The sequence below is a fragment of the Salmo trutta genome, chromosome 17, assembly GCF_901001165.1.
Source record: "Salmo trutta chromosome 17, fSalTru1.1, whole genome shotgun sequence".
Lineage (NCBI taxonomy): Eukaryota > Metazoa > Chordata > Actinopteri > Salmoniformes > Salmonidae > Salmo > Salmo trutta.
In genome coordinates this window covers 53392339-53419911 of record NC_042973.1, presented here as the reverse complement: position 1 = coordinate 53419911, position 27573 = coordinate 53392339, and the positions used below count along the sequence as shown (strand labels likewise).

Below are 27573 nucleotides of genomic sequence, written 5' to 3'. Positions count from 1 at the left end.
ATTTTCCCAATAAATATTTATTTAATGGGATCAAGTGACAGTATCGATCACATCGTTCCCAAAGACAGCTCAGTTAAATATTAACAAATTTACAATCCTGAGGAATGTAAAAAAAAAAAAAAAAAATCCCATCAGGACCTTCGAGTGAGTGAAAGGTGGCCAATGGCCATCAATGTCTCGACTTAGCCTGATCTGTTGGGCAAGACCACACAAACAGATCTGGGACCCGGCTAGTCTTCACTGACCGTTGTTCATCTTGGCTATCCTGGATATCCAGACTGAATCACACTGTCGTAATGACTAATTCATAAATAATGGAATGAAACATACAGAATTAAGCTAAATTCAGTCTGAATTTCAAGGCTAGGACTTGGTTGGCCATGGGTGGTCTTGATTGTGGCTCAGCTCCAGGATAGGTCCATCATGACACCCCCACTCATTTAGTGCTTTATAATTCATCTTTATCTGTTACCTGTATGGGAAAGAGGAAGGAAAAGGTTAGTAACAGGACTTAATGTGTGGATACTGGCCTAAACATATTTGTTGTACTTAGAAACATACCAATTCATCCTCATCTTGAATTTCCTCTTCTTCCTCAGCCTCTGCTGCCTCTTCAGGCTCCTCCTCAACCTGTTCGTTGAGGTCCACGTTCATACTGAGCCGCAGCATGCGTTCAATCCTGTCTCCATAGGCCTTGGTGTCTTGAAGCTGGTAGCCTGAACGCAGCGTGGCCGTCTCAAACAACACCATGGCCAGGTCTGAGGCAGTCTGGTCCTCGGCATCAGTCTATGGGGAGAGGAATACAAGTTAGTTATATTTACAGTTTGAGTCATTTAGTAGCAGTGTTGGGGAAGCTATTCTTAAGAGTTTACCAAGCTACCAATTACTTCACACTGAAAGTTAAGCTGAACTAAAGCTAACCTTAAAAGTAAACTATTTAAGTGAAATTCTCTTTGAAAAAACAGTTTACTACATCCAAACAACTTAATTTTTAACCATCATAGGTATATCGGAAATGTCAAGACTACAAATTGCAAGAACAAGTCACTTTGGGGTCATATGTTAACAGAATGTAACAACCTATTAAACACCAAAAACAAATGGACTAAGTGAGAATTAGGCAGGGCCCGGTTTCCCAGATAATGACGGAACTTAAGCTTACGAGTGTTTTAACAATTAATCGTTCCTACAACGGCCGAGGATGTAACATGCGTTTCCCAAAACACCACGCAGATAGTGACTTTTCTAAGTGAGTCATTGGAGCATGTGTCGATACTGATAGGTTCGAAAGAAAGGGAGCGCTGCCCTCTGAGCCGCTTTCTCCATTAAATTTTTACCTTTACATTTCACAATACTAACAAGGGATCAGCTCCTAGAGAAAAACTACCACTATTAAAGTGGCTACACATGAAATATAAGGGAGACGAGTTAGACGTAGCCTACAAGTAGCAAAATGGAACATGAAATGCATTTCAATATGACTGAAATAGGCCTATATTCTAGCGTTTATATTTTAATTCAGCCATCTCAGTTAATTTGAAGAATCTTTTTATAGGTTGGTTGTATTAAGACATTGGCAACTTTGTTTCGTCAATTTTGTTCTGAAGTTAAGCAGTCAGAGACTTAGTATCACATGGTTTATGTTCGATTACGAGCATTTTCAAGCACAACGTTAATAACGATGGTTTTGGGAAACCGCTGAGATTTAACGATGCTACTACGAAGGTTCTAACGAACAACTTAGCCTTAAATATGCTTTTGGGAAACTGGGCCCAGGTCTGATGCCGAAAAAATGAATGCCTACTTCACAACTTTAACAAAAATAAAATATGGGTGTAGTTTGCTACACTGTTACATGGAGAGAAATTTACTGAAAACACTACCTGGATATGAATTCTGTTCAACTACCACCAAGCTACTGCAACATTTAGTTAAATTACATGTAGTTCACTACTCCAACACTATTAGCAGACACTTGTCGAGGGTGACATCCAGTTAGTGTATTGAACAAAAAACAGTAATACCTGCCCACAGATCACCAGACTGACAGCAACATTTAACATTTCAGTTGTCAGTGTCTATCAGTGAGCTCCAAAAGTAATGGGAGAGTGACACGTAATGGAAGGATAAAATTAGGTTAAAGTGCAGACTCCGCTTTAAATTGGAGGCCATCCATATCGGTTGAACCATTTAGACATTACAGCACTTTTTGAACATAGTCACCATTTTAGGGGACCAAAAAGTATTGGGACAATTTTACTTGTGTATTAAAGTAGTAAACCATTTAGTATTTGGTCCCATAGTCATAGCACACAATGACAAGATCAAGCTTTTGAGTACAAATTTGTTGGATGCTTTTTGTTTCAGATTTTGTGCCCAAATAGAAATGAATGGTCAATGTATTGTGTCATTTTGGAGTCACTTATTGTAAAGAATGTTTCTAAACACTTCCACATTAATGTTGATGCTACTATGATTATGGATAATTCTGAATGAGTGAGACGCACAAAAACTACCGTAATTTCCGAACTATTGAGCGCACCCGAATATAAGCCGCACCCACTGAATTTAAAAAATATATTATTTTGAACATAAATAAGCCGCAGGTGCCTACCGGTACATTGAAACAAATTAACTTTACACAGGCTTTAACGAAACACAGCTTGTAACAACAAAATTTGCAGTAAGCTTTAGTTGTCTTTTTGCACTGAGTCAATTCCCCACACTGCTGTTTCCGTCTGATCATCGACTCATTAAGACCAAGCTACTGTGCAGCAGCTCTAATTCCTTTTCCAACAGCCAGATCAATCGCCTTCAACTTGAAAGCTGCATGATATGCATTTCTCCGTGTCTTTGCCATGAGGGTGACAAAATGACTACCGTAATCAGAATGACGGGAAGTTTGAGAGCGCTCGACTTAATCTAAACGGTAAACAAAAAAGTTGTTTGACCTTAACCCGTTCAGCAATTTCATTGGTCTAATGAAAGCTTCATGCCGCCAAAAAACTGAGCACGTCACAGAATGTGTTTTTTTTGGGGGGGGGGGGGGGGAATTGAAAGCGGGAAAAATTCATATATTAGCCGCGTCATTGTTTAAGCCACGAGGTTCAAAGCGTGGGAAAAAAGTTGCGGCTCATAGTCCGGAAATTACGGTACCCCATTACAATAACAGAAACATTATCCTCCCCTGTTATAATGGTGAGATGTTAGCATTTCTTGGGGGTATGATGCGTTTAACTTTCTCACCTCATTATTCACGATTCAGTCAGGATTATCCGTAATCATGGTAGCATCCACATTAATGTAGAAGTGTTTAGAAACATCCTATTCACAATAGAAGTGACTCCAAAATGAATACATTACCCATTTATTTATAAATCGGGCACAAAATAAATCAAACAACCAAAACAAACATTTGTAGAGTCACAAGCTTAATGTAGTCATTGCATGTTATGAACATGGGACCAAACACTGAACTTTAATCCACATAAGTGAAATTGTTCCAATACTTTTGGTCCCCTAAAATGGGGGGGGCAATTATGTACAAAAAGTGCTGTAATTTCTAAGCGTTTCATCTGAGGGTATTTTCATCCAGATCAGGTGAATACTGACAGTCTGCACTTTGACCTCAGTCATAACAATTTCAAATCCAAAGTGCTGGAGTACAAAGCCAAAACAAAAAAAGGGTACTGTCCCAATACCTTGGGAGCTCTGTATAATGGATCAATAATATTGTGTTGTATTAGACATCACTCAAGTGATGAGAAACGTTCTCTGGCTTGGACCACATTGGCACCACTCAATAATCAGGTTGAGATGGAGTATTATGAACACAGCTTCACAAGGTTGTGTGTATGTGATACTTACAGAAATGCGTTTCAGCATTTCCTTGATGAGCGGGTGCTTTGGGTTGATTTCTAATGTTTTCTTCTGGCTTGCATAATAACTGGAAATACAAAGCAGAACCCCCCCAAAAAAAAAAGAGATCAAGAAGGATCAAAGGGTGGTATTATGAAGTGAGATCCAGGTTTACCTCATTCATGCAAGTCTCCCATTGACAGATTGATGTTACACAAAAGCTCAACACTTCAGAATGCTACCTGAAGTGCATAGTGATCACTCACTTTGTGGAGATGTCTTTTCCTGTCTGGTAGGCCTGTGCCTTCATGATCCTCTCCATGTTACCGGACCAGCCATACTGGCTGGCTACCAGGGCACAGGGAGACTTGGTCAGCCTCTGGGACAGGATAGCCTTCTCAATCTAAAGAAAAAATAAAATTGGCAAATAAGAAAAGGTTTCCCACAATATATGACAAATAGCCTAGTGGTTAGTGTTGGGCCAGTAACCAAAAGGTTGCTAGATTGAATCAGAGCTGACAAGGTAAAAATCTGTCCTTCTCCCCCTGGATGCAGTTAACCCACTGTTCCTAGGCAGTCATTGTAAATAAGAATTTGTACTTAAGACTTGCCTAGTTCATTTTATTTATTTTTTAACATTTCATCCCAAAACATTTAGGGCTGGATTCACCGTTGAGCATGTTTTTAATCATGACAAGGGCTGTTGCGGTGACCATATTACTGCCACACTGGCAGGCATGAGTCATACATCTTCGGAAAGTATTCAGACCACTTGACTTTGTTGCGTTACAGCCTTATTCTAAAAATGGATTAAATGAATACAAATCTTCAGTAATCTACACAATACCCCGTAATGACAGAGCTAAAGCATGTTTAAAAAAAAAATATACAAAAAATTCCGTAAGTATTCAGACCCTTGGCTATGAGACTCAAAATTGAGCTCAGGTGCATCCTGTTTTCATTGATCCTTGAGATGTGTCTAGACCTTGGAGTCTACCTGTGGTAAATGCAATTGCTTGGACATGATTTGGAAAGGCACACCTGTCTATATAAAAAAAGGTCCTACAGTTGGCAGTGCATGTCAGAGCAAAAACCAAGCCATGAGGTCGAAGGAATTGTCCGTAGAGCGTGCACTCTGGTTTATGCACCTAACCCTCCGATCCAACAGGTCTTAGAAGTGCTCAATGGGATTGAGATCCGGGCTTGTCGCTGACCAAGGCAGAACACTGACATTCCGGTCTTGTAGGAAATCATGCACAGAACAAGCAGTATGGCTGGTGGAATTGTCATGCTGGAGGGTCATGTCAGGATGAGCCTGCAGGAAGGGTACCACACGAGGAAGGAGGACGTCTTCCCTGTAACGCACAGTGTTGAGATTGTCATTGCAATGACACTCGGTCCGATGATGCTGTGACACCACCCCAGACCATGACGGACCCTCCACCTCGATCCCGCTCCAGAGTACAGGCCTCGGTGTAACGCTCATTCCTTCGATGATAAATGCAAATTCGACCATCACCCCTGGTGAGACAAAGCCACAACTCGTCAGTGAAGAGCACTTTTTGCCAGTCCTGTCTGGTCCAGCGACGGTGGGTTTGTGCCCATAGGCAACGTTGTTGCAGTTGATTTCTGGTGAGGACCTGCTTTACAACAGGCCTACAAACCCTCAGTCCAGCCTCTTTCAGCATACTGTGGACAGCCCGTGCGCTGATGGAGGCATTGTGCGTTCCTGGTGTAACTCGCAGTTGTTGCCATCCTGTACCTGTCCCGCAGGTGTGATGTTCGGATGTACCGATCCTGTGCAGGTGTTGTTACACGTGGTCTGCCACTGCGAGGACGATCAGCTGTCCGTCCTGTCTCCCTGTAGCGCTGTCTTAGGCGTCTCAGTATGGACATTGCAATTCATTGCCCTAGCCACATCTGCAGTCCTCATGCCTCCTTGCAGAATGCCTAAGGCACGTTCACACAGATGAGCAGGGACACTGGGCATCTTTCTTCTGCCGTTTTTCAGAGTCAGTAGAAAAGCCTCTTTAGTGTCCTACGTTTTCATAACTTACCTTAATTGCCTACCGTTTGTAAGCTGTTAGTGTCTTAACGACCATTCCACAGGTGCATGTTCATTCATTGTTTATGGTTCATTGAACAAGCATGGGAAACAGTGTTTAAACCCTTTACAATGATGATCTGTGAAGTTATTTGGATTTTTACGAATTATCTTTGAAAGACAGGGTCCTGAAAAAGGGATGTTTTTTTTTGCTGAGTTTATTTAATTTCCCAAAATAAGCACTGGGTAGCTGCAAGAACAGGGTTACAGTTTGGGCAGAATATCACCTGTCGCACAGGGAGAGCATGCTCCAAACAGTTGTGAGAAAGTTTATTTCTCAGCTGCCTACCCGGCATCATTGAAACACACCGGCAGGAAAGTGTGCAGCCTCCATTCGCATGCATACAGATTACGTTTCTTCTTTCCCCTGCCCATTTGACAAATGGGCCATTCTAAATCTAAACAAATTTTACATAATATTGAAGACAAAATTAAATTGAGATCAATCTGATTGGTGAAAAGATGATCACTTGCGAGAACAGCCGTGCAGCCCGAGGCAACGAACAGAACGCAAGCTTTTTTTTCTTCAACTTTCTCAATAGTCTAGTCGCATCATACAAACTTAATCAAAATGTATATGGGTTGCATCATTCACAACTCAATTCACCAAATAACTAAATCTAGCCTATAGAACCCATTTCAAATGATCACTTTTCCACTCAACATAGCCACTTCATATGCACAGTCCACAGGAGGTTGCTGAGGGAAGAACAGCTCCATGTCTGGAATGGAGTGAATAGAATGGTATTAAATGCATGCATTTGTGGAACGATTGATACCATTCTATTTATTCCATTCCAGCCATTACTATGAGTCCATCCTCCCCACTTAAGGTGCCACTAGTCACCTGTGGCACATGCGCTCTGGAATGTGAAACATATTTTATTCGGCTAAGTTTAATTGTATGTGTAGAGGCCTGGAGATGCTAAACATGTTTATTAAAAGGTAAATTACCGTGAGATTGGCAGTCTTTTGCATGACAACAGGCTGACAATGTCATGACCGCCACAGCCCTAATCATGACTAAACAGTCTGGGGGAAAAAGTTGTCTGAAGTCTGGTCTTTCACATTCATGATCTGCATGTTACCTTGTCCTTGAGGGCGCTGTCCTTCATCCAGGTGGTGAGGGGTTCGTACTCCTTCTCCAGGACCTCCCTGGTCACCTTGGCCTTGTCGCTCTCGTCAAACTTAATGCCCTCCTTGGCCACGTTCTGGAAGCGCTTACCGTCGAACTCTGGCAAGGCCTGGACACAGTACTCATCCACTGGCTCTGTCAGGTAGATCACCTCATAACCCTTCTTCAACAGACTCTCTACGAAGGGAGAAGATTCAGCCTGGGGGAGAGGACATTCCACAAGGGAAGACAAGGGTAGGAACCTTGGCTATATTACTCCTTACAGAGCTGCAAACAAAGGGCCAGGGCAAAGGAGTAGTGAGCGAATTGGGACCAGCTGAGAGTGGTTGATTCAGATTTTCGGAGATGCGACTTTCTTCCTTACCTTGACCTCGGTTGAAAATGTAAATTCAAGGTAAGGGAGGAAAAGTCAAGGGAAAAGTTAGAGGATCGCATTTTAATTCATCCAGTTCATGGTCCACCCTCTACCCACTTCCTTGTAGCTGGTCCTGGCCTTGAAGTACAGCTGGTCCCACTTCCCCTTCATCTGTTATACATACCATTACACAAGAGTCACCTATACCTATAGTACACACCCCTGCATATGTACTTGGACAGTGAAGCAAAAACCTTTCATTTGCCTCTATACTATACGGAGGGGAGTGTTCAAAGTCAAACTCTGCCCACCTCCCTGCGGCTGGTCCCGGCCATGAAGTAGATCTTGTCCTGCTTGTCCTTCATCCTCTCTACGTACTGCTCCAGGCTGGCCAGCACTGTGTCGCTGTTGGAGGTCTGAAAACGCAGCAGTTTGGCCAGACGAGTCCTGTTGGAGTGGTCCTCGATCACACCCAGTTTAATGTTGGTGCCAAACTCCTTCCAGAACTTCTCATTGTACTGCTCCTCTGCAATCTTCTTTATCATGTCCAGGGTCTTACGCACCAGCTTCTTACGGATGACCTGGATGGAGGGGAAACGTAAGAGAGGAAGGGGCTTTAATTATGAAGCTCATATCATTCACTACATTGGTTAATGATAAGTAATTTTATGTTGAAATCATCATCTTCTATAAGCACCAAAGAGAAGAGATCTGACCGAAACATGTCAGTTAACAGTGAACTTGCTCATTTGAGATTGGAGAGGCTCACCTTGAGCAACTTGTGTTGCTGCAGGGTTTCTCTTGACACATTCAGTGGCAGATCATCAGAGTCCACCTAACCAAACAATCACATTATCATAAATCAGAGAAACTTAAGTACTAAATTAACTATCATTCAACTGTACAGCAGGGTCTAGGGTCAAATACATTTCTATTCAGTCAATTCAGATCGTAAACTAACGTTTTCAATTTCCTTTATTGATCCAAGCCTCCATAGCCCTAGAAGCTCCATCACTCACCACTCCCCTGACAAAGTTCAGGTATTTGGGCATCATGTCATTGAAATCATCAGTGATGAAGACTCTACGGACAAACAGCTTGATGAAGTCGTTCTTCTTGGTTCCATACTCGTCGAACATGCCCCTGGGGGCAGCAGTGGGGATAAACAGGATGGACTTGAAGGTGACCTCACCCTCAGCTGTGAAGTGGATGTGGGAGAGGGGCTCATCTGTGTCCTGGAGTGAAGATTGAAAAATCAATACAATTCGAACACCAATCAAATGTAAAGATTTATAAAGCCCTTTTTATATCAGCAGTTGTCAATGTTTCAGTAAACTAAGACCCCAAAGAGAAAAAAAATAAAAAGGCACATTAGCTAAGAAAAACTCAGTGGAAAGAAGTAATGTCAAAAGGAGGTGCAGACTGCATACCTTAGAGAAAGTCTTGTAGAAGGCTTTGTACTCATCCTCCTCTACTTCTTTGGCTGGTCTCGTCCAGATAGGCTTGATGTCGTTCATCAGCTCCCAGTCCCACACGGTCTTCTCAACCTGGACGAAAGGAATGAAGTTGCTTGGGTATTTAAAAAGTCACTTAACAAAATCAAGTTGATGGCTTAGGTGTGCTACTATTGGAATGGATCAAATCAACTGAAGGAGAGTTTTGGGAAACAAAATAAAAACTCTTGTTTTAACCTTCTTGGGCTTGTCCTCTTCCTCCACCTCTACCTCTACCTCTACCTCTACCTCATCCTCAGTGTCATCTTTCTCCACCTCAGTGTCATCAATGGGCTCCTCAACAGTCTCTGTCTGGGTAGGGAGAGTAGGGAACATGGCAAAATGTTATTTCCACAGCTCACTGCTATTAAAACACCATGGGTTGTGCCATTGACAACGAACTATGACACCCTCAGTTGTCTCAAATCCATCCTCTCCATCTGCACTGATCTGAAAACAGACCACATGAAAGCCAGTGATGATGAGCAACTAGCACCATAATGTTTCCAATCAGTGCAGATGAGAGGACAGGAGATAATGTACAGTAAATTTTAGTAAAGTTCCACTCCTATACCTTGCTGGCCCAGATGTAGATGGGGAAGTTGATGAACTGTGAGTATTTCTTGACCAGGTTCTTGATGGTTTCCAGCTCCAGGTAATCTGTAGCCTCCTCCTTCATCACCAACCTGGAAGAGTAAAACAAATGCTAAATGCAAGGCTTTGTACATTGGATTTCATTGTGGGCTTTTGTCCCGTGTCATCTTATCTTTCAATGCTACATAAGTAGTTCATCGAAATCATGGCCACTGTATGAATACCATCACCAAGTATTCAAAACTTAAATACTTGGAGCACTGCCAGATGGGCGGGGTTCTCACGAGAGTACGCCATTGGAGGCACTTACGTGATGGTGGTGCCCCTGCCGAGCATATCCCCGCGAGGGTCCTCAATGACAGAAAATTCATTGGAGTCAGACTCCCAGATGTGCTGTGTGCCATTGTTGTGCTTTGAAGACACGATCACCTTGTCGGCAACCAGGAAGGTAGAGTAAAAGCCCACGCCGAACTGGCCAATAAGCTCAGAGGTGGACTGGCCCTCGGTTTCAATCTCCGTCATCTTGTTGAGGAACTCGCTGGTGCCTGACTTGGCGATGGTACCCAGGTTCTTGACCAAGTCCTCTTTGGTCATGCCGATGCCCGTGTCAGTGATGTGGAGCATGTTCTTCTCTTTGTCCATCTGGGGAGGAGAAAATTAAGAAAAGCTCAAGCTCAGAAGTCCTAATAGTATTTATCTTATGATTACCATGTCTTGTAGAATGGATCAGTCAAAAACATTTACAAAGTTAAGGCGTTTGGCTCTTCCTCAATTCAGCTTTACTTGATTCCTTGCATCCTCTCCTAACAGTCTCAAAACCCACTGGAGAAGGTCTGAAAGGAGGAACTTTGGACATTCTCCAGTACGGAATGTGAATTGAGATTGAACCTGTGAAGACCATGAAACACCTTGATCTTGATGGTGAGCTCCTCATTGCCTGCCAGTGCATCCTCGTTGGTCAGAGACATCAGTCTGATCTTATCCAGAGCATCAGAGGCGTTGGATATCAACTCCCTCAAGAAGATCTACAACACACAGGAGTAAAGGATGGTTATGGTTGACTTATATCCATTTGCCCCCTTGGTTTGATCAAATCCACAATCTGTATTTAGGGACCACTCTTTCAAAAGGATAGCCTACACAGTTCCTATTATCAGGCAGGTGTGCTATTAGCAATAAGCATTATTCTGTAGGCTTACTGATGTAGCATAGTGGTTAGGCCAGTGGCTCCCAAACTAGGGCTTGCGTCCCCATGTGGGGTCACCCGATATAAAAATAGTCTCAATCATTGTAATGTGGTTAACCTTCAATTAAATTGATTACAATCTAAAGTTAAAATTCAGTCCGAGATCACACTTAGATCACGGGAAAAGGCTACACTTGAATCATTCCCACGGTGAATGGCTAAACCCACTACATTATGAAACCACACACTAATTGCAGAGACTTTGATATTACCGGCCGCAGTTGATTTGGGATGGTCATATGACCTTTGACTGTTCCAAGTACTGGCATGATTTTTTTTTGGAGGACTACAAAATAAAATTTATACAAGCCATTTTTAGAAAAGCAACATTTCACTACACACCAACCATGACTAATTTATCATAATTACAGATAACGAATCCTAATTGCCTCATTTTCAGTCAATAAATTGTAATTTAAGATTAATTTATTGAAACTAATATCAATTGGTTATATTGTGGAACAGAATCTTCAAAAAAGGTAATAACGTCAGCAGTGTACCACTTGTAAAAGCCTATGGTTGCGCAATGGCATGGCCTCGTTTTGTTCATTTAACAGACAATCTGCTCTTATTTCCCGAGACCTTATCACATCCAAGACATTTTTTGGTAAAAAAAAAAAAATCATGTTATAATAGAATAAAATAGGTCAGATTAGACCGAAGTGATTCACATCTCATGTCAAGAACAGTTATTCAAAGAGTACTCATTTGAAAACAGGGCTCAATTTGGAAAGTTGAAAGAAATCTCATGGTTACAAACCAAAAATCGGTCTTTCCAATATACAGACGATCGATTTAGTTAATTAAGCCTGTTCTGAATTTTCTAAATGGATTAACAATTCTACATTGAACACTATGGGGATGAATTATGGCCAGGACATCGGTTTTGTGAGTAGGCCTAGGCTTAATGATTCTGATGAAAAATAGTTTGATAGACTCTATGTAATGTTTTAGCATATTTTCAGTGTGGAAGCAGTCTGTCTAGTGGGGGGTAATAGCCTAGGTTAACCAATTTGAAAATGCCACTAGTAGTTTGCAAAGTAGGGTCGCCACTAACATTAGTTACCACAGCCACGAAGTCATAAACCCTGTCCATTTCTACAATTTAGCTTCTTAAAACTTAACCAGTGTTAAGGTTAAGACCAAAAAGCACATTTTTGCATTTATTATTTTCTTGGTGCCTGTGGTAACTAGTGACAACCGCAAAGTAACCTAATGCCTCGATCACACCGACAGAGTCATTGGCTGTGTTTGACTACCCACACTAACATACAGTATACTACACTGCTCAAAAAAAATAAAGGGAACACTTAAACACCACATCCTAGATCTGAATGAAAGAAATAATCTTAAATACTTTTTTCTTTACATAGTTGAATGTGCTGACAACAAAATCACAAAAATAAATCAATGGAAATCCAATTTATCAACCCATGGAGGTCTGGATTTGGAGTCACACTCAAAATTAAAGTGGAAAACCACACTACAGGCTGATCCAACTTTGATGTAATGTCCTTAAAACAAGTCAAAATGAGGCTCAGTAGTGTGTGGCCTCCACATGCCTGTATGACCTCCCTACAACGCCTGGGCATGCTCCTGATGAGGTGGCGGGTGGTCTCCTGAGGGATCTCCTCCCAGACCTGGACTAAAGCATCCACCAACTCCTGGACAGTCTGTGGTGCAACGTGGTGTTGGTGGATGGAGCAAGACATGATGTCCCAGATGTGCACAATTGGATTCAGGTCTGGGGAACGGGCGGGCCAGTCCATAGCATCAATGCCTTCCTCTTGCAGGAACTGCTGACACACTCCAGCCACATGAGGTCTAGCATTGTCTTGCATTAGGAGGAACCCAGGGCCAGCCGCACCAGCATATGGTCTCACAAGGGGTCTGAGGATCTCATCTCGGTACCTAATGGCAGTCAGGCTACCTCTGGCGAGCACATGGAGGGCTGTGCGGCCCCCCAAAGAAATGCCACCCCACACCATGACTGACCCACCGCCAAACCGGTAATGCTGGAGGATGTTGCAGGCAGCAGAACGTTCTCCACGGCGTCTCCAGACTGTCACGTGCTCAGTGTGAACCTGCTTTCATCTGTGAAGAGCACAGGGCACCAGTGGCGAATTTGCCAATCTTGGTGTTCTCTGGCAAATGCCAAACGTCCTGCACGGTGTTGGGCTGCAAGCACAACCCACCTGTGGACGTCGGGCCCTCATACCACCCTCATGGAGTCTGTTTCTGACCGTTTGAGCAGACACATGCACATTTGTGGCCTGCTGGAGGTCATTTTGCAGGGCTCTGGCAGTGCTTCTCCTGCTCCTCCTTGCACAAAGGCGGAGGTAGCGGTCCTGCTGCTGGGTTGTTGCCCTTCTTCGGCCTCCACGTCTCCTGATGTACTGGCCTGTCTCCTGGTAGCGCCTCCATGCTCTGGACACTACGCTGACAGACACAGCAAACCTTTTTGCCACAGCTCGCATTGATGTGCCATCCTGGATGAGCTGCACTACCTGAGCCACTTGTGTGGGTTATAGACTCCGTCTCATGCTACCACTAGAGTGAAAGCACCGCCACCATTCAAAAGTGACCAAAACATCAGCCAGGAAGCATAGGAACTGAGAAGTGGTCTGTGGTCCCCACCTGCAGAACCACTCCTTTATTGGGGGTGTCTTGCTAATTGCCTATAATTTCCACCTGTTGTCTATTCCATTTGCACAACAGTATGTGAAATTTGTCAGTGTTGCTTCCTAAGTGGACAGTTTGATTTCACAGAAGTGCGATTTTTGAGCAGTGTACATACTTAATGAGAATACACTACATACTGTTAATTCTTTAGTATACTGTAAACAAACGGTATCGTTTCAGTTGAGCATAGTAGTGTCGCCTGTCTACCGGAAGTTGATGCTGTTGCTATGCAACCTCTTGCTAACTTGTTAGCATAACAAATGACTAGCTAAACATTTTACAATTTCTAGTGTGTACGTAAAGTCAATCTGCAGTGCTAGAGCACGTTCTGGGCATTCGTAAATCCAGAGCGTTTAGCTCTGAGCGTTCAGAGCGCACACTGGACGCTCTGGCCGAGGAGTAGGGTTGAGCAGAGCATTCAACTGCAGTCAAGCACCCAAGCTAACTGGCTAACGTTGGCTAGCTACTTCCAGACAATGAGAGAACACCGACCATTTCACACACCATAGCAGAGCTGGTTAGGCTGTTTTCACATTATCCAGAGCCTTGGTGACTTACTGTGCTACTGGCAACAATTATTTTTTTGCTGACGTTTAGTGACACCAGCCATATTCAGAGTAGATGCTCAGAAATCGGAGTAGATAGCCAGAATTGACAATTTCCATTGAAACGCACCATGACGATACCACTTGTGAATATAATTATTAATAAAAATTGATTAGTTAATATACTGCCTGGCAAGTTGATGTATTAGTATCCATCAAACGTTAGGTAACATACCTGTACATACTGCTGTAGTGCTATGCGGTTTGTAAGGATAGCGTAGCTAACAAATTGTCAGCCAACATAACATAATGTAACATTTCATCGTGCAACATTTGTCCTTAGTTAAGTCAATGAATTTGTAGTCGCTCTCAGACTCTAGCAGCATATTTCCTGTCATTTTCATCAAATCTGAAAACATTGTGAAGCCACAACCATTTTCTGAAGAATCGCATTATGGGCCCTAAAAGTACAGATAGTGTCATCCTCTTTGTGTATAATACGTATTTAGTACGACATCCGTGAACTTTTGGCATACTAACTATATCCATACTATGACCAATGTGCATACTAAAAACAAAAAAAAGAAATGTCCTCTCCCTGTCAACGGCGTTTATTTTCAGCAAACTTAACATGTAAATATTTGTATGAACATAAGATTCAACAACTGGAGACAAACTGAACAAGTTCCAGACGTGTGACTAAGAAACAGAATGTGTACCTGAACAGGGGGGAGGGGGTCAAAATCAAAAGTCAGTATCTGGTGTGGGCACCCAGCTGCATTAAGTACCGCAATGAGTCTCCTCATGGACTGCACTAGATTTGCCAGTTCTTGCTGCGAGATGTTACCCCACTCTTCCACCAAGGCACCTGCAAGTTCCCGGACATTTCTGGGGGGAATGGCCCTGACCCTCACCCTCTGAGCCAACATGTCCCAGACGTGCTCAATGGGATTGAGATCCGGGCTTTTCGCTGGCCATGGCAGAACACTGACATTCCGGTCTTGGAAGAAATCACGCACAGAATGAGCAGTATGGCTGGTGGCATTGTCATGCTGGAGGGTTATGTCAGGATGAGCCTGCAGGAAGGGTATCACATGAGGGAGGAGGATGTCTTCCCTGTAACGCACAGCGTTGAGATTGCCTGCAATGACAAGCTCAGTCCGATGATGCTATGACACACCGCCCCAGACTATGACGGACCCTCTACCTCGTTCCAGAGTACAGGCCTCGGTGTAACACTCATTCCTTCGACGATAAACGCGAATCCGACCATCACCCCTGGTGAGACAAAACCACGACTCAGTTTAGAGCACTTTGCCAGTCCTGTCTGGTCCAGCGACGGTGGGTTTGTGCCCATAGGCGACGTTGTTGCCGGTGATGTCAGTGAGGACCTGCCTTACAACAGGCCTACAAGCCCTCAGTCCGGCCTCTCTCAGCCTACTGTGGACAGTCTGAGCACTGATGGAGGGATTGTGCGTTCCTGGTGTAACTCGCAGTTGTTGCCATTAGGTACCTGTCCCGCAGGTGTGATGTTCGGATGTACCGACCCTGTGCAGGTGTTGTTACGTGGTCTGCCACTGCGAGGACGATCAGCTGTCCATCCTGTCTCCCTGTAGCGCATTTCCAATGGAATGCTGCGTGTGCCTTGCAGCATTGTGTTGCAGAGGCAGTTGCAGTGTGTTCTGCATATGTTGGATTTATCAAGCGCATACATCAAACTATGCGTAGACCGCTTGACAGAAATGTTAGCAGAAGGTGAATGTTGAACTTTGTTGCGCCCTTATCCAGATACAGGGTACTATTTTGCACGACGCTACCAGTGTGATCTAGGCCGATGAAGTCATGCGGCAAAATAGTGTGCAGTATCTGGATGTGCACAAGAGTGCTTCTGGTGAACCAAAATGCAATGACACCGTTTGGTTTGATCGAGGCGTGAGAGGAAAATTATGCAATTCCAAAACTGTAGTTCATTGTTGGAACACATTTCCCTACTTCAGTCAACCAGCATTTAGAATGTGATAAAACTGCCATCACTTGGCAAGACATGTCACCTTGTGAAGCCCATCAGTTAACACAGATGGGGCTCCATTGATCACGGGTCAGTGGATAGGCCTCTGCACTCTAGTTATTAACGCGTCTTCCTCTGCACGCATTGTATGATACACCCACTTAGCTACTATAATGGATACAATTAGACCAAATGGCAGCAATAGAGCAGAAATCAGATGATGCAGGTAACAGATTGTAAACTACATCGCGCACACCTGTCTTGCATCAAACTATGTGGAGATATGGGATCAGAGCATGACAATATTCTATTTCCCACTGAGGCCTGGTGGTTAGCGAGCGGGAAGGTTGGAAAGATTTTTGGAATTGGGTTGGGAGTGACTTGTCATCCGTTATGATCTTAAATTTGTTTTTTTAGTTTTTTTAAAGTCTCCTTGCTGCCGTAACAGGCATTTGGGAAACTGCAGGAACTCAACACAAGCATGTATAGCAAATACAAGAGATGAGTGACAACCTGCGAAATCCGTTTGAATGTGATCCTGGCTCAGGTGATGGGCAGATTCGATTTCACTTATAGCTGATCAGATGCCTTAAGTCAAATATACAGCACCGTTACTGTATAAGACACACAACTCTCCATCTGGAGATCTAGGTTACCGGTGTGCAGGCTTTTGATCCAGCTTAACAAGATCTTGTTGAGCAGTTGATTTGTAGAATCTGATGTGTTAGAGCAGGGCTGGAACAAAAGGGTGGAGTGCACACCCAGTGCCTCTCCTGACAGAGCTCCAGACTAACCCCCACCCGTGCTACTTGCCTTTTCCAAATGGTGGCACCAGACCATGATTTGAGTCGCACCCTCAGTGTGGTATCGACTTCCGGTGACGCAACTTAGGAAATGGCTGCTTAGTTTTTCGTTGGGCGTTTCCCCCCTAAACTCAAGTATTTACTCTGAGCATTAAAATAACTTCCACACAATGGGAAAGGTCATGGAGCTACAACAATAGCCCGTAACAAGACAAGATTATCGTTGACGAAACAGATGGCTAATGCTAGTGCAAATAAGCTAGCAGCAAAATAGCTAATTTCGTGAGGTGATAAAGAATGGCTTGCGCGAGGCACTCACAGGTTTACGAGGAACTTTGAGAAGTTGTACGGAAAATAATTAAGGAGGACATTGAAGGACATTAACCAGAAACTCAAAGAAAACAAGGATCTACAATAATGGGGGATGCAGAAAAGCGCATTGGGGAAACAGACACATCGAACACTGCAGCCAAGAAAATACTTAGTTTTTGAAAAGCCATCACGCACTACAGGCAAAAGTGACAGAACTCAAAGGTTTCTCACAGCGAAACAGACTATTCTGTGGTGGAGGGCACAGAAAAAGACAATGCCCAAATTCGTGGAGCGTATATTCAAAGAAATACTTGACACTGACCTGGGAATCGAGAGAACACACCGACCTCTGGCATTAAAACCCCCCAGCGGCACCCCACCAAGGTCCATAGTAGTACGGTTCCTTAAATTCTCAGTAAAAGAGAAAGTCTTACGTGCAGCCTGGGAAAAGCCTGTTTAATTCCCAAGACCAACGAGTGTTCTTTGATCATGACTACGCAGGAGAGATACTGAAAATGAAGGAATACACCATCAAGAAAGCACTTAGAGAAAAGTATTTGTTTCCAAACACCATTCCTGTCAAAAATGCAGGTATTTCTGGATAATGGCCCGGTTACATACAAGCATGCAGACAAAGCAGCTGATGACCTGAAGTCGAGGGGCATCCCAGTGGAGTACACCGCCAGGAGAAAGGCGTCTTCACCAGCAGAAAGACGCGAGCAGGACCTTCCATGGATTGTTGTCGGTGAGCAGTCACAGAAAGAGGGAAATCACCTCGGCGAGAAGACGTTCACATCCAAGAGAGACTCAGACATTTCCAACGAGAAAATTGAAGACACTGAATCGGATTTAACAGACTTAGTTACCTCTCGCTTTTAAGACATTAGGTTGTTAAAGTTGACATTGCAATAGGTAAAATGTCTCCCTATTTCCCCCAATCCTGAACAAGGGTGAGTAGCCGAAAGTATGTGTTCTTTATGGACACATTATGTATGTCACGTTAATAACATATCTAATAGCTAATGATTAATTAGACAACGGGGTGACAGAAGGGCATATCAAGGGGAGGATTCATGATATGCACACATGACCTATATAGTTTGCACTTGAAATTAACCAACGTGTATGTGGACAATAGGCACCCTTTTTATTTATTTTCAGTTCCAACAGGTCGTTTGTAACTGCATCACGCATTTTCAAATCTAAGTGAGGGGCTCCTCCTGCGGAAAGGCTCATCCCCACAAACTCCAGAGGAAAGAGACCGTCCTCTGACATGGGACTCCAAATAGCAAAGTATTTGCTTTATTGTTCTTTCGTTCATTTTTAGGCTCATGTTAAGCAGGCAGTTATGGTGCACATGTTCTTTTTTATTTATATTGATGCGTTTCAATAAGCATTTCTCTACTGCTGGCCATGATTTCCTGCTGGCTACCCCAACCAACAGCTCCGCACCCCTCGCAGCTACTTGCCCAAGCCTCCCCAGCTTCTCCTTCACCCAAATAGCTTATGTTCTGAAAGAGCTGCAAAACCTGGACCCGTACAAATCAGCTGGGCTAGACAATCTGGACCCTCCTAAAATTATCCACCACCATTGTTGCAACCCCTATTACCAGTCTGCTCAAACTTTCATATCGTCCAAGATCACTAAAGATTGGAAAGCTGCCGCAGTCATCCCCCTCTTCAAAAGGGGGTGACACTAGACCCAAACTGTTATAGACCTATATCCATCCTGCCCTGCCTTTCTAAAATCTTCAAAAGCCAAGTTAATAAACATATCACTGACCATTTCGAATCCCACCGTACCTTGTGCAATCCGGTTTGAGCTGGACACGGGTGCACCTCTGTCACGCTCAAGGTCCTAAACAATATCATAAACGCCAGCGATAAAAGACTAATGTGCAGCCGTATTCATCGACCTGGCCAAGGCTTTCGACTGTCAATCACGGTATTCTTATAGCAGAATCAACAGCCTCGATTTCTCAAATGACTGCCTCCTGGTTCACCAAGTACTTTTCCGATAGAGTTCAGTGTGTCAAATCAGAGAGCCTGTTGTCCGGACCTCTGGCAGTCTATGGGGGTACCACAGGGTTCAATTCTCAGGCTGACTCTTTTCTCTGTATATATCAACGATGTCGCTCTTTCTGCGGGTGATTTCCTGATCCACCTCTGTGCAGACACCATTCTGTATACATCTGGCCCATCTTTGGACACTTACCTAACCTTCAAACAAGCTTCAATGCTATACAACACTCCTTCCGTGGCCTCCAACTGCTCTTAAACGCTAGTAAAACCAAATGCATGCTTTTCAACCGTTCGCTGCCTGCACCCGCCCTCCCGACTAGCATCACTACTCTGGACGGTTCTGACTTAGAATGTGTGGACAACTACAAATACCTAGGTGTCTGGCTAGACTGAACTATCCTTCCAGACTCATATTAAACAGGTCCAATCCAAAATTAAATCTAGAGTCGGCTTCCTATTTCGCAACAATGCCTCCGTCACCTCACGCCGCCAAACATACCCTTGTAAAACTGACTAACCTATTGATCCTCGACTTCGGCAATGTAATTTACAAAATAGCTTCCAATACTCTACTCAGCAAACTGGATGTAGTCTCAGTGCCATCCGTTTTGTCACCAAAGCCCCTTATACCACCCACCACTGCAACCTGTATGCTCTAGTCGACTGGCCCTCGCTACATATTAGTCGCCAGACCCACTGGCTCCCGGTCATCTATACGTCTATGCTAGGTAAAGCTCCGCCTTGCCTTAGGTCACTGGTCACGATAAAACCACCCACCCATAGCACGCGCTCCAGTAGGTTAGTAGGTATGTCTCACTGGTCATCCCCAAAGCCAACACCTGCTTTGACCGCCTTTCCTTCCAGTTCTCTGCTGCCAATGACTGGAACGAATTGCAAAAATCGCTGAAGCCTTATATCTCCCTCTCTAACTTTAAGCATCAGCTGTCAGAGCAGCTTACCAATCACTGCACCTGTACATAGCCCATCTGAAAATAGCCCACCCAATCTACCTACCTCATCCCCATATTGTTTTTATTTACTTTTCTGCCCTTTTGCACACCAGCATTTATACTTGCACATCACCATCTGCTCATCCATCACCCCGGTGTTAATTTCCTAAATTGTAATTACTTCGCTACTATGGCCTAACTCACGCCATTTGCACACAGTGTATATAGACTTTGTCTATTGTGTTATTGACTGTACGCTTGTTTATTCCATGTGTAACTTGTTTGTGTCGTGTCGCACTGCTTTGCTTTATCTTGGCCAGGTCAGTTGTAAATGAGAACTTGTTCTCAACTAGCTTACCTGGTTAAATAAAGGTGAAACAATTTAAATGTAAACTGACTGGGGAGTGCCATCAAGATAAGGTAATAGCAAAGATGAAACAGGAGTGTAGATTGAAGGAAAAATGTTACTTAATCAATTTCAGAATACTGTAACATAACAATGTGAAAATTCAAGCGTCTGAGTACTTTCTGAATGCACTGTAGATAACAACATGAGCAAGTCTACTTCTGATAAGCTTCCCAGTAAAGCATTAATAACAATCAAGCAAACCAGAAGTGCTCAAAATAGGCTACATATGTTAATATTGTCTAAGAACCATGGTTCATGAAGTCAACTTGCGTGTAACAGATGACATTTATATCCTGACTATCTGACACTCACTTAGATAATACCTTTGATGATACAGTGGTAGGAACACATGGTTATAACCTCTACTTGAAAGATATGCCAATGGGGGCGGTGTTGAGGTCTATATTCAAAACTTTCCTTTAAAGCTTAAAGGATCTCATGTTAAATACTGTTGAAGTAATATGGCTACAGGTTCATCTGCCTCACCTAAAGCCCATTCTTGTGGGAAGCGGCTATAGACCACCAAGTGCTAACAGTCAGTATCTGGATAATATGTGTGAAATGCTTGATAATGTATGTGACAGAAAGGAATATTTCCTGGGTAACTTAAATATTGAATGACTTTCAACAAGCTGCCCACTCAAGAAAAAGCATCAAAAACTGTAACCAGTGCCTGCAACCTGGTTCAGGTTGTCAACCTACCAGGGTAGTTACAAACAGCACAGGATTGAAAAACATGTACTGATCATATCTTTACTAATGCTGCACACATTTGCTTTAAAGCAGTATCCAAATCCATAGGATGTAGTGATCACAATATAGTAGCCATATTTAGGAAAACCAAAGTTCCAAAGGCTTGGCCTAATAGTTTATAAGAGGTCATACAATAAGTTGTAGTGATTCATATGTTGATGTAAAGAATATTTGCTGGTCTGGTGTGTAATGAGCAACCAGATGCTGCTCTTTCCAAATTTATGAAATTGAGTACTCCCATTAAGAAAACAATAAAAACCCCTTGGATTGATGAGGAATTAAAAAATTGTATAGCTGAAACAGATGAGGCAAAAGGAATGGCAAATAAGTCTGGCAGCACAACCAATTGGCAAATGTAATGCAAATTGAGAAATGTGACTAAACTAAATTAACAGAAGAACTTACTATGAAATAATGATCGTTAAAAGCTTTGGATCACCTTAAGACATTTTGGGCAAAAAGTCACTCAGCTCCATCCTTCATTGAAACAGATGGCTCATTCATCACAAATCCCACTAATATTGCTAACTATTTCAATAATTTTTTTCCATTGGCAAGACTAGCAAACTAAGGCTAGACAGCAACAAACTGACACTACACATCCAAGTGTATGTGATCAAATTATGAAAGACAAGCATTGTACTTTTGAATTTCATAAAGTGAGTGTGGAAAAGGTGAAAAAAAATAGTTTGTGAGAACCTGGATGGGAAATGGCAGACAATATTGCCACTCCTATTTGCGAAGAACAGTAAAGCCCCCTTTACTGCCTCAAACAGCACTTAATTAAAACAAATGGCGTTTGACCAGATGCTATTTTACAGTAAAATAATTGACAGACCTGCGTGAATTGGACCATATTGCTGCCCTGCCGGAGTATTCGAAATGTAACTAGTGCTTTTGGGTGTACGGGAAATGTGAGAAAATCTACTTTTTACTTCAGGAATGTAGCGGAGTAAAAGTGGCCAAAATAGTAAAGTACAGCTACCCCAAAACACTACTTAACTAGTATCAAAGTATTTTTACTTAGTTACTTTACACCACTACAAATGACTGATTGGCTGAGAAAAGTATGATAAGATTGTGGGGGCTGTTTTGTTAAACTTCAGTGCAGCTTTTGACATCAATCATAGTCTGCTGCTGGAGAAACGTATGTGTTATGGCTTTACACCCCCTGCTATATTGTGGACAAAACATTACCTGTCTCACAGAACACAGGGGTGTTCTTTAATAGAAGCCTCCAACATAATCTAGATAGTAAAAGATTGAAAAAGTAAGGGGCCTAGACAGCTGACCTGAGGAATTCCTGATTAAGGACATGCCACTGGCTTTTTTGACGCAACACTATACAAGTCAGCTACTACAGCAACTGAAATGACTGCAAAACTTAGAGCTGCAGTTAGTGTCAGAATGGGTGGCAAAAAATAAGTTGTTAAATATTTAAGAAACTAAAAGCATTGTATTCAGGACAAATCATTAATTAAACCGCAACTAAACCTTGTAATGAATGATGTGGGAATTGAGCAAGTTGAGGTGACTAAACTGCTTGGAGTAACCCTGGATTGTAAACGGTCATGGTCAAAATGTTGATACAACAGTATCTAAAATGAGAAGTCTGTCCATATAAAGCACTGCTCTGCCTTAACACTATCAACAAAGCAGGTCCTACTTGTGTCACGGGGGGGCATAGAACAATTACAATTGGCTCAGAACAGGGCAGCACGGCTGGCTCTTAAAAGTACACGGGGCGCTAAATAATATGCATGCCAATCTCATGGCTCAAAGTGGAAACGAGATTGACTTAATCACTACTTGTTTTTGTAAAAAGTACTGACACCCATGCATACCCCACAAGACATGCCACCAGAAGTCTCTTCACAATCCCCAAGTACAGAACAGACTATTGGAGGCGCATAGTACTACATGGCACTATTCCACATCAGGTAACTGATGCAAGCAGTAGAATCAGGTTTAAAACGCATAAAAATACTGCTTATGGAACTGCGGGGACTGAAGACAAAGTTACAGACACACATATGCACACAAGCGCTACACACACATACATTATAATATTGTTGTATGGTAGATATGTAGTGGTGTAATAATGTTATATGTACAGATTTCTCTTTTAATATTGTTGTATGGTAGATATGTAGTGGTGTAATAATGTTATATGTACAGATTTCTCTTTTAGTTTTATATGTAATGTAAGTGCCTAAATGTGTTTGGACCCCAAGAAGAATAGTTGCTGCCTTGGCAACAGCTAATAGGCATCCCTAATAAATACAAATACGGCAGCAGACCCCAGCGAAACAGGCACATCGGCATGCCAGACATGAGGATAACCGACTTCAACGTTTGACCAAAATCATTTAATAGCTAAATAGTTAACAAGCTAGCTAACCAGCCAAACTACAAGCAATGTTTAGAATAGGCCACCTATTTAGTGTCCTTGTTTATCAAATTTTGTAGGCTACCTTACTCGCTCCTCTCCCCCATCTGGCAACGGCCCGACTCGCATTGGCACAAGCCTCATGTGCGCAGAGTGGCACATATGGAGCTCTCTAGCATCTTGGAAGTGCACCTCAGGAGTACCATTTGATGTTAAAAAATTGTTGCCATGGTGGCAACAATTAAGCAGCTGCATTATAGAGGAAACAGATCATCTCTGGTCACATTTTAGACATTTAAATTTAAGACATTTGAATGCCGTTAACTTAAATATCTAAAACACACAGGACGGCAGGTTAGTTAGCTCCTCCTCAAATAACATTAAATGGCTTCAGGATAAGGTGGCAAAATTCCAGAAATAACAGTTGGAGGATTACCAGAATCAGGAGGGAATAATCAGGAAGGGAACCCTTCAGCTGGGAATCCTCCAATTTTGGGGATGTTTTCATTATCTTTCAAGTTCACTTCAGGATAAGGGCTGTTCCCCAGCATGTTTGTGTGCGAGTGTGTCCCCAGCCACCACCACTCACCTCCTTGTTCTTATAGAGCGAGTTGATGATAAGCTTCATCATGCGGTTGACCTCTGCCTGGAAGACATGTTTCTCAGATTTCTCTCTGATCTCTTTTATCTGAGCTGCGTTCAGCCCATCCAGCTGGATAGACTCCTCCTCCCTGGAGGAGGAGAAGAAAATTAGTGATATTGAAAGGATTAAGCACTTAAGTCAATAACCACTGTCATCACATTTTTGTTCCCTAGACAATGCTTTAAACATTGCTGACAAGAATTTGATTTAAAGAAGGGCTGATTCACAGTCAGCAATGTAGACCTTGGGAATGACTCCTGGAGAGGGTGCGTCAAGCATCTACCAGTGGTATTTTTTTATTTAACCTTTATTTACCTAGGCAAGTCAGTTAAGAACAAATTCTTATTTACAATGACGGCTTAGCCCAGCCAAACCTTCAACTAACCCAAACAGGTCCAATTGTGCACCGCCCTATAGGACTCCCGATCACAGCCGGTTGTGATACAGCCCAGGATCAAACCTGGGTCTGTAGTGACACCTCTAGCACTGAGATGCAGGGCCTTCCGAGGCCTAGTTCAAAAGGTCATGGCATAGTGACATGTCGAAGTGTACGGCGTCATTTTCTGTCATCTGTTCAAATACTGTACACAGATCAAGGTTGAGTTCATTAGGGCAAAAAAATAGAAAAAGTGGTAAAGCATCCACTTGTCAGTTTCCTTTCTTTTGGTGCCTAATGAATACAACCCAGCTGTGAGATGCTATGACCTCCCCTATGAATCTAGTACCTCAAGTTTCTTCCTCTGACCTACCTCTGCACCACCTCATCATCTGTTTTGGAACCATCTCTGCTTTTTCCCAGATCATCTTCCACAGTCCCATCAACGTCAAGTCCATCTTCTGCTCTCACAGATGCTGAAATTAGAAGAGTAGTTAGGAAAAGACTTAAGTGAATGGACTTATTTGAAGGGCCACCTATTCAGAGGCTGAATATGTATCTAGTTACCTTAGCTGGATTGAAAGATACTTAATTGCATACATCTGCTTAAAAATATTCATTAATGGGCTATAGCTAAACAGCTTTATTATTTAGATGCATTTCCTGTATTATGGTTACAACAAACTGAGATAACTAGGATGAGCAAGCCAAGACTAGCAGCAAAGAAATACTGTAATCAGAGAGGGTGTAGGGCTATGGGGTAACTAGATAACCAACTATAAAACTAGGAAAGGAACGATGTTTGTTTGTACCTGTAAGGAAACTTTCAGAAACACGTGTGAGGTGAATACATTTCCTTGAATCAATTCCAATGAATAAAACGTTAATTCATACAAATAAGAAGCCCAATGATATCCATATCTAGGTAACTAACTATTCGTTTGAATTGCAAGCTTGCATTTTAGCTAGCCAGCCATCTAGCTTACCTGGCTACAAATGAAGGAACTCGAGTTCAAGAGCTAGATAGCGCATGTGGGTGAATGCCGTTAATAATAAAACATATCCTTAGATACTCACCGAATGCTAAATGTGCACAGAGCAGCCCAATCAACCAAATCCGCTTCATTTTGTGAAATATGATTGAATGAAGCCCAGCTCTTCAGACAAAAGCTGGGATCAACACAATTAACGATGCCTTGGAAAGGAAGAATGACAAACTCCCACTCTCACAAAAGCGCTCCATTTAATACCCCCATAACGGACCAATCACAGGACACCACGCACAAACCTCAGCCAATAGCAGCAGGACATTTCACGATCTACAGGACAATTCTCCCAATAAATGTCTTCCATGTACAATTTAACACGTGCCTTGTAACCATTAGCAAAATAATTGTTTTAGTGGTTCTAGTTGAGGCAGCAAATATTATTGCTCAACAAACAATGTCTACGCATGTTGCTCAATCAGTGGTTGTAGATTATAAATTGTATTGTAATGATGATTATTGATCAATGTTCTATTTATTCACTATAATGATGTTTTGTTCACTTACAGAAGCTCATAGCCTACCAGACGTTCATTATGCAAAACATAAGAAACATTTATTCAAGCAATAAAGAAAAGCAGGGCGATAGGATATTTTAGGGACATAAATCTATGCATATGCAGGAGGCATGAGCAGACATGTTTACCACAGTCAGCTCAGTAGCATCTAGGTTTCTGGGATAACCTGAAATATTTTATATGATTAAATGGATAGATAATTTTATCTGCAGTAGACTGTCGGTTGTCTGCAGCTTCAACAACCAACCACAAGGTGGTGCTCAGGAATAATTTTTATAAAGTGGTGATAATGCTGTGTGTGTGTGTGTGTGTGTGTGTGCGTGTGTGCTTGCGTGTGTGTGTGTGTGTGTGCGTGTGTGTGTGCTTGCGTGTGTGCTTGCGTGTGTTTGTAGTCTATTTTGAAGAACATGAGTTGTATATATCCCTTCAATTACAACCTCTGAATTTTCTGCATGTCGTGCCGTTCAATATTTTAGAAAACTGAAAATTGGTTAAATAGCTCGGACACAGCCTGGAGGTGTGTTGGGTCATTGTCCTGTTGAAAAATAAATTATGGTTCTTCTAAGCGCAAACCACATGGGATTGCGTATCACTGCAGAATGCTGTGGTAGCCATGCTGGTTAAGTGCCTTGAATTCTAAATAAATCACTGACAGTGTCACCAGCAAAGCACCCCCACACCATCACCAATCCTCCTCCATGCTTCACGGTGGGAACTACACATGCGGGGATCATCCGTTCACCTACTCTGCGTCTCACAGACACAGCAGTTGGAAACAAAAAAGAATTGACTCATCAGACCAAAGGACAGATTTCTACCAGTCTAATGTCCATTGCTTGTGTTTCTTGTCCCAAGCAAGTCTCTTCTTATTGGTGTCCTTTAGTAGTTGAGATATGTATGTTACTTGAACTCTGTGAAGCATTTATTTGGGCTGCAATTTCTGAGTCTAATAACTCTAAGGAACGTATCCTCTTCAGCAGATGTAACTCTGGGTCTTCCTTTCCTGGGGCGGTCCTCATGAGAGCCAGTTTCATCATAGTGCTTGATGGTTTTTGCGACAGTACATTTCAGTATTGACTGACCTTCATGTCTTAAAGTAATGATGGACTGTCGTTTCTCTTTGATTATTTGAGTTGTTCTTGCCATAATATGGACTTGGTCTTTTACCAAATAGGGCTATCTTCTGTCTACCACCCCTACCTTGTCACAACACAACTGATTGGCTCAAACGCATTAAGAAGGAAAGAAATTCCACAAATACATTTTTACAAGACACACCTGTTAATTGCAATTCATTCCAGGTGACTACTTCATGAAACTGGTTGAGAGGAT

General features: G+C 42.6%; 1 protein-coding gene across 1 annotated transcript; it reads right to left on the bottom strand.

Annotated features, from left to right (window-relative positions):
* Positions 1–25920, bottom strand: LOC115152415 (endoplasmin). The gene is made up of 16 exons (XM_029697269.1): positions 25755–25920; positions 25051–25153; positions 24248–24389; positions 10448–10564; positions 9850–10181; positions 9520–9631; positions 9144–9257; positions 8883–8999; positions 8472–8687; positions 8222–8287; positions 7764–8033; positions 7051–7296; positions 4125–4261; positions 3868–3946; positions 562–786; positions 1–472 (listed from the first exon to the last, which is right to left on the bottom strand). Exons 1-16 carry the CDS (start codon positions 25801–25803, stop codon positions 449–451), a joined length of 2349 nt encoding a protein of 782 aa, XP_029553129.1. The 5' UTR covers positions 25804–25920; the 3' UTR covers positions 1–448.
* Positions 25921–27573: the final 1653 nt, after the last annotated feature.

Coding starts and splice junctions, on each gene's coding strand:
- LOC115152415 (XM_029697269.1), bottom strand. CDS start 25,803: ATGAAGCGGATTTGGTTGATTGGGCTGCTCTGTGCACATTTAGCATTC. Junction 9,000..9,143: donor AAGAGGACAAGCCCAAGAAG/GTTAAAACAAGA, acceptor CCTTTCGTCCAG/GTTGAGAAGACCGTGTGGGA. Junction 473..561: donor TTCAAGATGAGGATGAATTG/GTATGTTTCTAA, acceptor TTTCCCATACAG/GTAACAGATAAAGATGAATT.